The sequence below is a fragment of the Ranitomeya variabilis genome, chromosome 2 (assembly GCF_051348905.1).
Source record: "Ranitomeya variabilis isolate aRanVar5 chromosome 2, aRanVar5.hap1, whole genome shotgun sequence".
NCBI lineage: Eukaryota > Metazoa > Chordata > Amphibia > Anura > Dendrobatidae > Ranitomeya > Ranitomeya variabilis.
The window spans coordinates 616611376-616625018 of NC_135233.1; the positions used below are offsets into that span (position 1 = coordinate 616611376).

The 13643-nt window shown below is 44.2% G+C and overlaps 1 protein-coding gene across 1 annotated transcript in view; it reads right to left on the bottom strand.

Annotated features, from left to right (window-relative positions):
* The window catches only part of CDH16 (cadherin 16), a 98219-nt gene that overhangs the window by 29525 nt on the left and 55051 nt on the right, over positions 1 to 13643 (bottom strand). The window contains exons 7-10 of the mRNA XM_077281655.1: positions 7012 to 7162; positions 6435 to 6665; positions 4526 to 4602; positions 1817 to 1999 (exon numbers count right to left, since the gene is read on the bottom strand). Coding sequence (XP_077137770.1) covers positions 1817 to 1999; positions 4526 to 4602; positions 6435 to 6665; positions 7012 to 7162 — 642 coding nt within the window. The remainder of the gene's footprint in view (positions 1 to 1816; positions 2000 to 4525; positions 4603 to 6434; positions 6666 to 7011; positions 7163 to 13643) is intronic.

Here is a 13643-nt window from a genome sequence, read left to right on the forward strand (position 1 = left end):
CCGAGCCTTCCCGTCATATGGGTGCGTCCTACCATAAGATCTGGGGGACGAGAAGAAGAAGAAGAACATCAGAATCGAGTTGTGAGGGAACACGAGAAACAGACACAACAGTTGTGGGGACTATCCCGTAAGCACAGCAGGGGAGGACCACAACACATAAGCGCTAGAAGGAAGGCACAGATTTCCACCTGCGAAGGGAACTCTGGAGGTGTCATCGGACCGGCCGGACTTGCGCAGCCCGGCTAACCGTATTCCGGACTGAGGACCCAGAAGCCTTCAGTAAAGAGGTAAAGAGACTGCAACCTGGTGTCCTCGTTATTTACTGCACCGCACCACCACCACCATCCACATCTATCATTGTGCGCCCCTCAGCAGGGTCACGGACCGGGTCTAGCCACCGTGACAACCCCAGAGCAGAGACTCAGAGGCCCGGTACCGGGTACCCCTCGGCCCTGCGGCAGTGGGGGCGCTACAGCAGCGCCGTAAGGTCCTATGTGGCAGCGCCGTAAGGTCCTATGTGGCAGCGCCGTAAGGTCCTATGTGGCAGCGCCGTAAGGTCCTATGTGGCAGCGCCATAAGGTCCTATGTGGCAGCGCCGTAAGGTCCTGCGTCGCTCATGAAGAAAGCAACTTGGAGCGATGAGCTGGATGCTGTCCACAGCTCAGACTTCGGGTGGTCCGAGATGCAGATAAACAACAAAAGCTTCTAAGAGAGCGATTTAGAAAAACTATTTTACTGAAAAGCCCTGCATTATAATCATTTTTATTTTTTTTGTGCAGTTTTTGAAGCTGCAGACTTGGAAAATGCACCGCAAATTAGTGGCATGTAGATGTATACAAGACATTTATACAGTACAAACGCTATTGATAATCACCAGTCACGTTGCTTCCGTATTTCCTAGTTTCATATGTTCAGCAAAGCTTCGGTTTGATTACATTATATAAATCTTTTCATTATGTACTAAAGCTGGGAAATGCAATGTCCATATCCCCGGAGGAAAGGTTAACTTGTCCGGGGAACGCTCGTCATACCTGATGACGTTTGTAGGAAGCTTCCCCGTGACAGGGCTGACTCACTGCGATGTGGCTTGCGAGAGACCTTATTCCCTACTGTGATCAATTTGCAGCCACTTCTCACCAAGCCGAAGAGAAAAGTTATCTTTCCATTAAGGTTTCCCAACAGCAAACACATCTGAACTGGGTAATAATCTAGCAAAAAGTTGTAAATTTTTGCACATGGATTTTTAACAAAATTTTGAATTTTTAAATAAAAAAAATGAAATAAAAATTTGAGTCAAAAGTGATGTCTGTGTAATTTTAATGCATTCACCTGTTACATGACGGCAGCCAAACAACATCTAAGTGGGTTGTGGAACAAAGTTAATGAAGGGGGAGGCAGTAGAAGAAAATCGAAGACGGAAAGGTCACGGCCATAAAAGAAAGCAGAGCTTATATACTCGTAGCAAACACAAAAGATGCATCAGCCTTGTGTGAGCAATGAGACTGACGCAAACTTTGAATATGTAGATTATGGACCCTGTGGATGACTTTCATGCCTCTGTATGTGACACACTTATCGGCGGCAGTGAGAGTTGTGATTACTGCACCAACCTCCATGGCCTCAGACACAATAAATGGTGGAGACATGATGGTAGTACGCCGACATGATGGTGTCTGTAATCGTTTGCTCTGGACATATTACAAGCAAACTGATTTTTTTTTTTTAAACTTTACATCACATCTCGCCGACCCTTTAGGTGTCTCTTGTTTTTCGTAGCTGAGCTCCGACAAAGCTGATGGCAAAGATGTAGACATACCTTCTCCAGGATGATAGACACCACGCTCTGATTAGCGGTCAGACCAAAGGTTTGGTCTTCATTCCCAGACAATATAGAGAAGTCTGAGAGTTTATTCTCCTGGTCCTCATCCCGATCGGTGGCAGTGAGGGTTGTGATGACTGCACCAACCTCCATGTCCTCCGGCACAGCAAATGGTGGAAACTGGGAATAAAGACTAGATGAATAGATTGCAGTGTGGGATAGTAATAAGAGGGTCTGTGAGCACCTACCCTACGTAAGGTTTCATTGCTATGTATGACTATGTATGCACAATCGTATAATCAGGCTATCCCGTCTATCTCACCGTGCCTGCGAAAAGTCCCAGCAGAGCCCTTTGTTGTCCCCGCTGATATCAGTACTGGTGGTGTGGAGGACAATACCAGATGTTGCACTAGTGGCCATAAGGGTTCATCTGATGACATTAAGTGCTGTCTTAAAGGGTTGTACGAGTCTTAAAAAAAAGTCCAGTGCTCCTAGAAAATAACTGGATTGCAGGTGTCGTGCTCGATCATTTCCACAGGGCTCTTCAGAGCTGCATTCTTGGGAATCAGAGTTTGAAGGATAGGTGATAACTTCATAACTTGGTAGCACATGTTTAATGTGTTGCTTATGTCCTTTAGGAGTTTGTACATCTTGAGAACACTTATAGGGGCCTTTTGGATCACTATATAAGTTTTTCAATTAATGCATGTATTTGGACTGAAAACAATAATTGCAATCAGGTTTGATTTTTTGCACCGTTTGCCTTCTAGAGCCTCCGTATTGCACTGTCTATTGCATTACTGACAGCAGAAGGAGTGAACTGAGAATACAGCAGTGAGCATGTTCTTTCAGAGAGTTTAACTCTTGTAATTATTTTTGAGCTCTTCTAGGCAGATTTATGGCCACAGACCACATCAAAGTTGAATGTGCAGGGAAACAATGAGCCTGTTAAAGCCAAACGGTGCAAAATGCTAAAAACATGGAAGAAGGCGTATTCCAGGGAGCTGAATTACAATCCTAAACTTATCCATTACTCATAATCATTATAACAATACAATCTCCGTCGTAATTGCGGTACAAAAAGGAAAAAACAAATAAAGGGTGCGCAAATCAGTCGTATACATCGCCTGGGAAGTGAAAAGATATAGATCTCCAACATCATTCAAATACAACATTTTGTCAGGGACAAGAAAAATGCAACAACTTACAAGAAAATTGGAACATTAGACATGAAGTTTACTTTAACGCTTTTTCCCATATCATAAAATGAGGGCATTTTTGCAAGGATGTGGGTGCAAACTTTCTGACTTTCTGCGTCGCAGGAGAAAGATTGCCTTATTAAATGTACTAATACAGGCGCCTGTTGACTCGATGTATACTTCCACAACGAGGTGTGAACAAAGCCCAATTATACTATGTAAAGACCAGTAAGATGCATCATGTACTGGTGAGAGTTATTGGGTGGTGAGAGTGAATGGCCGCTCATCATGGTCTATAACAAGATAAGCATTTATGAAGTGATTATGGAAGCGCAGCCGGGGGCAGAGGAGGGTTACACACAATAAATTCTCTCTGGCAGAAATCAATAAAAGCAATCTGAGTCGTACATGTCCCCGTTACAAGCTGCGTCTCCTCTCTGATGTGTCCCTGTTACATCTTGTTCCTGGATTTAAGTACCTGGCGCTGTACTGGCACCACGGCAAGCGGAAGTGTAAAAGTTTACATAGTAGACCCTAAACCAGAAGCCTCATCCTAAACCAGGGTCCGAACCCTAAACTAGTGACCAGACTCTAAACCAAGGGCTGGACCGTAAACCAGAGGCCAGACTCTAAACCAGGGGCCAGACACTAAACCAGGGCCCAGACTCTCTAAACCAAGGGCCAGACCCTAAACCACAGACCAGACTCTAAACCAGGGGCTGTACCCTAAACCAGAGACCAGACTCTAAACCAGGGCCCAGACGCTAAACTAAAACAAGAACCAGATCGTAAACCAGGGCCCAGACGCTAAACTAAACCAAGAACCAGACCCTAAACCAGGGCCCAGACGCTAAACTAAAACAAGAACCAGACCCTAAACCAGGGCCCAGACGCTAAACTAAACCAAGAACCAGACCCTAAACCAGGGCCCAGACGCTAAACTAAACCAAGAACCAGACCCTAAACCAGGGCCCAGACGCTAAACTAAACCAAGGACCAGATCCTAACCAGAGATCAGACTCTAAACCAGCGGCTGGACCCTAAACCAAGGCTCAGACTCTAAACCAGCGCCGGACCCTAAACCAGGAGCCAGATCCTATACCACGTGCCGAAGCCTGAACCAGAGACGAGACTGTAAACCAGGGGTTGGATCCTAAACCAGGGGCCGGACCCTAAACCAATCTTCGGAATCACAGGCGACTGTGGCATCCATGTCTGTTGTAACAAATAAACTTACATTTTTCACACTTCCATAGAGAAAAGGAACATTGCAGCCGAACAGGATTATCTGTAGGTTTTATATCATCCTGTGTCACGGGTCATAACCATATTCTTGTGTACGGATACAGATATAGATAATAAAAGTACATATTAAAGGGGTTTTCCATAGGCTAGTGAGTACACATAGATCGGTGGGCGTCCGAAAGCTAAGACCAGCAGATATATATTTTTATACCAAAAATAAGAGTTTCAGCCCCAGAAATCCTGGGTGGTCTTCTTCCCTTACCTGATTCATCACAAAAACTGGAGGATTGTTGTTTATATCCTTCACATCAATTATCACTCTGCAGCTGCTGCTTAGTCCTGGAGATGAATTATAGAAAGATTTTAGCAAAAGATTTAAAAAAATTAATGTTGCAGAGACAGATGGAAGCTATGGCGCTCCGATGTAAGAGTCCTACCTGCACCCAGCGCTTAAATAATGCTAAACTCCCATACTGGGACATTTGATGACATCTATACTATATGAAGAAAAGTATTGGGACACATTCATTGCATTCAGGATTTTAATTGAGACCTGTGGGCACAGGTGTATAACATCCTGCCCCTCACCCCCCATTGTATACTATGCTGCCACTCACCCCCCATGTATAACATCCTGCCCCTCATCCCCCATTGTATACCATCCTGCCCCTCACCCCAGGTGCAAAACATGCGCCCCCCCTGGTATTTAACATATGGCCTCTCACCCCCCCCCCCCCCCCCCCCGGGTATATAACCTCAGCCCCCCCGCCATGATGCCATTTGCCTTTACTACCATCTGACAGAGCAGCCGGTGGTGCAGAGCTAACTGATATCAGCGCAGTCCTGTAATAGGAGCCACTGGTGTAACAAGTCCGTTCATTACATTTCTTCCCCCATCACCTGTGAGTGATATTATTGGAAGTAGAAGGAACCTCAGCTACTCAGCCATGAAGTGTAGACCCCATAACATTAAAGACCGGGGGGGTGGCTGAGTAGAAGAGGGCAAAAAAGTGACCAGAACTCTATCAGCACAAACACTGCGCCCCTGCCAGGAGCTTCATGGCTGAGCAGCTGCATGCAGCCCTACATCACCAAGCACAATGCCGAGCATGGGATGGAGTGGTGTAAAGTCACCACTAGATTCTAGAGGAGACGTGTTCTTTGCAGTGATGGTTCTCACTTCTCTACCTACGTCTGAAGGAGGTGTCTGGGTTTGGGGATTACAGGAGGACGTTGCCCTCTGACTGCATTGTGCCCCCTGAACGGATGGTGGAGGGGGATAATGCTATGGTCTGCTATCAGGAGGTGGCCTCGGCCCCTCAAGTCCAGTGATGGGGAATCTTAATCTTGAGCAAAGACATTGTGCACAATTGTAGCTTCCATCCGAGCTAACACTTTGGGGCAGACCCCTTTTAAGTTCCAGCGCACTTTAATTGCAGAGCACCACGGTGGTTTTAATGTTGCACAGTCAATTAACAATAAGTACATATTTCACTAATGCAGAAGTATAGACAGCACGTTTGAGAGCTGGTCAAAGCCGCATGAAGGTGAAAATGCCCATTTATTCCATTAATAGAAATTGTTATTAAAAATAAGAGCATGTCTAACTGTGTAATGTATAGCCACGTTTACACCCTGGGGGTGAGGTGCACCTCTCGGAGACGTGTGTGCCGGACATGTGGGGCACCCAGTTGGTAATAGACCTTTGTTTTTCTGCAGCAGATGATGGAGGGAGCATGGATGTGATGGTGTGGGCTGCTCTTTAGTGATTGCAGACACACGTGAGGGAGATTTAATTGGCGAATCTCATAATAACGCACTCGATAACTTAGGCTGGAGAGGCTTTCTCACCGCCGCTCTGCTCAATACCTCATCTCCATTATGCTCCTATAATGTGCCAGCGATTGTTGAAGATGTTGTAAGTAGCTTACAATCTACACGAGAACTCGCCTGTTCTACAACTAATGGAAGGTAGAAGTGCAAGACCAAGACATGTAGCAAGAAAAACACGGAAAAGACGGAAAGTCTATTCACGTGTGCAGCGGACGACATGTTCCGATGGACGAGATCTTCAGCTTTACAGCCAAAACCTGAACATGTCTGCAAGTAACGAGCAATTCAGATACCATGGTCAAAAAAGATGCCGGAGAATGGTGGTTAGGCCCACTTACCTCCTTCAGCCCCGCCAAGATCAGCGGCCATCACTTCTAGGGTGTATCTCCTTGCAGTCTCCGGCATTAGACTGTCAACCAGCAACGTTATGTTCCCTGTGCTGTCTCCAATATGAAATACGTGATCATTGGACAGCGTGGGCTCCTGACTCACAATCCGGTACCGTATTTGTGCATTACTAGATCCTGGGTCATCGGCATCTTCAGCCTTAAGCTCAATGACAAGCAAACCTGTAATGTATGAATTATTATTATTAATCACAAGTCTGGCCACCTTCAGTTATTATGAAGACAAGTTATATCCAGTCTACAAGTCTATAAACTTCTGGAGAAAGTTCTATCAAGATCCTATAAAAGTGACGTAAAACATTCAGCCCTTTTCTTGTGTTGGGAATCATCCTTCATTTCATTAGGGGAAAGATGGAAATAATGTATAACAGGCAGGACGGAGCGGGAGAACAACCAGATCCAGATCACTTTTACAATGGAAATCCACTACCAGCTGTGAATCTATGAAGGAGAGTAGCAAGTCAGCCCCAATAAATAAGTGGGACCTATATATCCTGAGAGAACCCACCTTTAGCTGTTGTTTCTGTAATTTCCACATGATAGATATCCTGGGAGAACACAGGTCCATTGTCATTCTCATCCATCACTGTAACCGATATCTCCAGGGGGTCACTATACAGGACATCGTCTACATTCAGAGCTGATACTTGGATCTCATACTATGGTGCAAGTGAATAAAACACATGGCAAAAAACAGGAGGAAATAACTTGCATCATAAGAAATCCAATGCTATGTAATCGAAGCTAATTACAAGGGCATGTGAACGTTTGGGCACCCCTGGCCAAAATTACTGTTGTTGTGAACAGTTAAGCAAGATGAAGATGAAATGTTCTCTAAAAGGCCTAAAGTTAGATATGACACATTTCCTTTGTATTTTAGGCAAAAAAACAAAAAATCATTTTTTAAATTTTAAAAATGGGAAAAAAAGGAAAATGGGCTTATGGAAAAGTTTGGCACTTTGCATGGTTAATACGTAGCTGCACCCCCTTTTGCAAGTATCGCAGCTTGTAATTGCCTATTTATAGCCAGAAAGTCTTTCATTTCTTGTTTCAGGGATTTTCATCCATTCTTTCTTGGAGAATTCCTCCAGTTCTGTGAGATTCCTGGGTCGTCCTGCATTCTCAATTTTGAGGTCTCACTACAGATTTTCAACGAAGTTCAAATCAGGGGACTGTGAGGACCATTGTAAAATCTTCAGCTTGCGCCTTTCGAGGTCGTCTTTTGTGGATTTTGACGTGAGTTTGGGATCATTATCCATTTGTAGAAGCCATCCTCTTTTCAATTTCAGCTTTTTTACTGATTGGTGTTATGTTTGCATCAAGAATTTTTTTATTTCATTGAATTCATTCTTCCCTCTACCCATGAAATGTTCTCCGTGCCATTGGCTGCAACAGAACCAGAAAGCATTGATCCCCCCCCATGCTTAATGGTTGGTGAGATGTTCTTTACCATTCTGTGCCCTTTTTTCTCTTTGCTTTGATCATTGTGGTCAAAGAGTTCTATTTTAACCTCGTCGGTCCACAGGACTTGTTTGCAAAATGCATCTGCCTTGTTTGGATGTTCTTTTGCTTACTTCTGATACTGAATTTTATGGTGAGGACACAAGAGAGGTTTTCTTCTGATGACTATCATGAAGGCCATATTTGTGCAGGTGTCTTTGAACAGTAGAACAATGTACCACAACTCCAGAGTCTCCTAAATCTTTCTGTAAGTCTTTTGCAGTCAAGCGGAGGATTCTGACTTGCCTCTCTAGCAATCAGACGAGCGGCTCACTGAAATTTTGCTTGGTCTTCCAGACCTGATCTTGACTTCCACTAATCCTGGTAATGGCCATTTCTTAATTAAATTTCAAACTGAGGAAAGGGCAACTTGAACATGCTTTGCTATCTTCTTATAGCCTTTTCCTGCTTTGTGATCCTCCACACTTAAAAATTATCTGAGTACTAGGCTGAAGCTTAGAAGAACCCATGGCTGCTGTTTTTTTTTTTTGGCACAAGGTTAGAGGTGACCTGGCTTTTCCTCACAAGCTAATTAAGGTCTGAAACTTTGGTCAAAGGTATCTGAGCACACACAAATCTCTAAGGGTGGCCAAACTTTTGCATCTGCCCATTTTTCTTATCGTAATTGTAAAGTGTAAAAGATGATAAAATATATACGTTTGCCTAAAATACAAAAGAGATGTGTAATCTTTAACTTTTAGGCCTTTTAGAGATCATTTTATCTTCAACAGTAATTTTGACCAGGGGTGTCCAAACTTTTACATGGCACTGTGTACATGGGTGAGAACCGCCAGAGGGTTATTGCTACACATTGAAATTCTTACAGATACAATGTATCCATAGTGGCATATGTCCTGCATAACACCCCAATACACCGGATATCAGAAATTTGTTGTCTATCATTTACTGCTACGTAAATGTGTACATGTGATTAATTACTTTACTGGCTGAATGTGAAGATTGGATGTCTTTTAGTGTGAAGTTACAGGATGACCTGGTAAATTAGGAAACGTTTCTCCTTGTGGAGAGTGACCAGCTAAGCATAGAATGTCAGAGTGAGGAGACTTATAAGTCATGCATGCTCCTGTGGGAAATTAAATATGCAAATTATTTCTTCAGAGAAGATGACTAGAACTCTAGCGCCACCTTATGGAAGCACTGGTCCTAAAAGTCAATATTGACTCTTTAATGAGACTTGCAATATGGCTTAAAGAAGTTGTCCACTACTATAACCTTTTTTTTTTTTTTTCATAAATCTTGCTGTTATGTGCCACTGAAAACATCTACTGTGTTTATTTTAGCAATATTACCTTTTATCATGCTGTAGCAGCACATTTTAGTGCTGGATTCAGCTCTCATGGGGTTAATCGACAACTTCCTTTCTCCTGAGTCATTGTGCTCTAATACTACAAGTTCCATGATGCATTGCACTGCTACTAAGCCTGAACCTAGCACACCCACTCCAAAACACACCCCAACCCCTCCCTCCTCTCCCTCCTCTATGTTCAGAAAGATTTATGATGTCATTTCTGTCCAACCTCCTCTTTTACATTTGTCCAACCCACACTCCATTACAGATAGATAGAGGGAAAGATAGATAGATAGATAGATAGATAGATAGATAGATAGATAGATAGATAGATAGATAGATAGATAGATAGATAGGTAGGTAGGTAGGTAGGTAGGTAGGTAGATAGATAGATAGGTAGGTAGGTAGGTAGGTAGGTAGGTAGGTAGGTAGGTAGATAGATAGATAGATAGATAGATACATACAGATATATCTATATATCTATGTCTATTTCCATAGGTATGTCCATATCCATGTTTCTAAACCCCTTCACCCCCTGGAGCTTTTTTGTTTTCGTTTATCGCTCCCCTTCTTTCCAGAGCCATAATTTTTCCGTCAGTATGGCCATGTGAGGGCTTATCTTTTGCAGAACAAGTTCTACTTTTGAACACCATCATTGGTTTTAGCATGTCGTGTAGCAGAAAATGTGAAAAAAATTCAAAGTGCAATGAAATGGCAAAAAAAGTGCAATCCCACGCTTGTTTTTTGCTTGGCTTTTTGGCTAGGTTCACTAAATGCTAAGGCTGTGTGCACACGTTGCGGATCTGATTGCAGATCCGCAGCGTTTTTTGCTGCACTGAATTGCATCAAATCCGCAGTGTAGTGCACAACCAATGTAAGTCTATGGGAGCCGCAGACTTGTGCACATGCTGCGGAAAAAGCCGCACCGAAACCGCACCAAGAACTGCATCAAAACCGCACCAAAAGTACAAAACTGCAAAACTGCACCAGGTTTTGATGCAGTTTTTGGTGCAGTTTTGATGCTTTTTTTGGTGCGGTTTTAATGCCGTTTTTGGAAATAAGTAAATAAACGGAAAATGTGCATGATTTGAATGGAAACATGCATGAAAAAACGGATTCCAAGGCCGGATTCATCATTTCACAGCTCAGTTTCATACTTTTTTTGCCGGATCCGTCGCTGTGCGTTTTCTCGCCGGACAGAAAAAACGTTCCTCTGTATGTGTTTTCCATCCGGCGGAAACAGCTTTTTTGACGGATCCGGCAAAAAACGGATGAAACTCTATGAGAAAAAGACGGATCCGTCGGAAAAAAATGGATCCGTTTTTTTCAAAACTCGCCGGATTGTGCCTCACGGCAAAAACCTGATGTGTGAAAGCAGCCAAATATATGGATAGATACATCTATGTATCTATAGATATATCTATAGATAAATATATCTATAGATAGATATATCCATAGATATATAATACAAAGGCCGATGTTTCCATAAGGCTACTTTCACACTTGCGTTTTTCGCAATCCGTCTTTTTGGGAAAAAAACGGATCCTGCAAATGTGCTCGCAGGATGCGTTTTTTACCCATAGACGTGTATTAGTGAAGGATCGCGACGGATGGCCACACGTCGCGTCCATCGTGCAACGGATGCGTCGTGTTTTGGAGGACCGTTGGCACATCCGTCACGTCTGCCATTTTCTACCGCGCATGCGCGGCCAAAACTCCGCCCCCTCCTCCCCGGACTTCAGAATGGGCAGCGGATGCGTTGAAAAACTGCATCCGCTGCCCACGACGTGCACAAATTTCACAACGTGCGTCGGTACGTCGGCCCAACGCATAGCGATGGACCCGTGCCGACGCAAGTGTGAAACAGGGCTTAATGAGTGTTTAATTTAATAAAAAACTGAAAAAAAACGGCGTGGGCTCCCGCGCAATTTTCTGCGCCAGAGGGGGAAAGCCGACGGCCGAGGCCAATATTTGTAGCCTGCTATGAATATCAGCCCGCAGCTGTCTGCGTAGCCTTTACTGGCTATTAAAATAGAGGGACCCCCCCCAAAAAATGACGTGGGGTCCCCCTATATTTTATAGCCAGAAAGGCTACGCAGACAGCTGTGGGCTGATATTAATAGCCTAGAGAGGGGCCATGGATATTGGTCCCCCCCCCCCCCCCCGGCTACAAATACCAGTCCACAGCCACCCCAGAAATGGCGCATCTGTAAGTCTACGTTCACATTAGCGTTCGGCGCCGCAGCGTCGCCGCATGCGTCATGCGCCCCTATATTTAACATGGGGGCGCATGGACATGCATTGTGCTGCGTTTTGCGACGCATGGTTTTTTTTGGCCGCAAGCGTTGGGCGCAGAGGACGCAGCAAGTTGCATTTTTTTTGCGTCCAACTTTTGGCCAAAAAGGACGCATGCGTCGCAAAACGCAGCGTTTTAGCGTGCGTTTTGTTGCGTTTTTGTTTGCGTTGTGCGTTGCGTCTCCGACGCTGCGGCGCACAACGCAAATGTGAACGTAGCCTTAGATGCGCCAATTCCGGCACTGAGGCTGGTTTCACACTTGCGTTTTTGGACGCTGCGTTTTAGCGCTAAAAAACGCATGCGTTTTTTCCTATACTTAACATTAAAAACGCATGCGTTTTTTCGCATGCGTTTTGACGCGTTTTCGGCAACGCATGTGTTTTTGAACGCGCGCGTTTGTTTGCGTTAAAAACGCATGCGTTTTTATAGAAAAAAAAACAGAAAAAACACTGAAAAACCACCCACCACCATCAGGGTGATAAAGGGATCCAAACCCTAACCTCACCCCTAACCGTTTAATGAACATTTTATGACAGTGCCACGAAATTTCAGTGCCACGTAATTTCAGTGCCACGTATGTAAGTGCCACGTATGTAAGTGCCACGTATGTAAGTGCCACGTGCCACGTATGTAAGTGCCACGTATGTAAGTGCCACGTATGTAAGTGCCACGTATGTAAGTGCCACGTATGTAAGTGCCATGTATGTAAGTGCCACGTATTTAAGTGCCACGTGACACGTATTTCAGTGCCACGGATTTAAGTGCCACGTGTTTCAGTGCCACGTGCCATGTATTTCAGTGCCACGGATTTAAGTGCCAGCTATGTAAGTGCCACCTATGTAAGTGCCACGTATTTCAGTGCCACGTATTTAAGTGCCACGTATGTAAGTGCCACGTGCACGTATTTCAGTGCCACGTATTTCAGTGCCACGTATTTCTGTCACGTTTAGGGTTAGGGTTAGGCCCTAACCCTACCCCTAGCTATTTCTATTTATAGTGGGTTTTCTTGTGGATTTTGATGATTGGCAGCTGTCACACACTTCTCAGCATGCGTTTTAAAAACGCAAACGCATGAAAAAACGCATGTAAACGCGGCAAAACGCCGCATTTTTTTTCTACATGCAAAAACGCATGCGTCTAAAAAACGCAGCGTTTTACCACGTTTACATGCGTTTTTTCACACATGCGGTTTTTTAAAAAACGCATGCAGACAAAAACGCAAGTGTGAAACCAGCCTAAGCCCCTCTCTTCCCACTCCCGTGTAGCGGTGGGCTATGGGGTAATAAGGGGTTAATGTCACCTTGCTATTGTAAGGTGACATTAAGCCGGGTTAATAACGGAGAGGCGTCAATAAGACGCCTATCCATTATTAATCCAATATTAATAAAGGGTTAATAAAACACACACACATTAGGAAAAAGTATTTTAATATTCTTCATTTAACCATACTTACCATACTTCAGTGCCTGCAAAAAACGTAAAATAATAAACCGTATAGTACCTGTCCGCCGTAGTCCAAATAATAACGAGGGTCCCACGACGACCTCCCCTATAGAACAGTGACATCGGGTGATGTCACTGCTCTATAGGACCCTCAGTGACACACTGACAGGAGACAATGGCTCCTGCAGTGCATCACTGAGGTTACTATAGTTCACTGGTCTCACTTTATGGCAAAAAGCTGCGTGGGAACTTTCTCATACAGCATACCATAAAGTGAGACTAGGGACTATTTTCTCACAGGGGCGTAGGAATACATTGTGGGGAATACATTGTGGAAGGATACCTTCCTCCCCTCATTGTCTTCCTGGAGCCCCTGGAGAGTGGTTGCATCAGCAGATGCTCCTGTTCTCCACGGGAGATCGTCGTGGGACACTCGTTTTAATTGGATTTCTGCGGATCAGGGAGTATAGTGTTTGTTTATTATTTTAATATTTTTTATGACACTGGCTTCGGGGATCAAAGTGACAAGTGATGGTGAGTATGTAATCTATGTTATATGTACTGTATGTCTGTATGTATGTACTGTATGTCT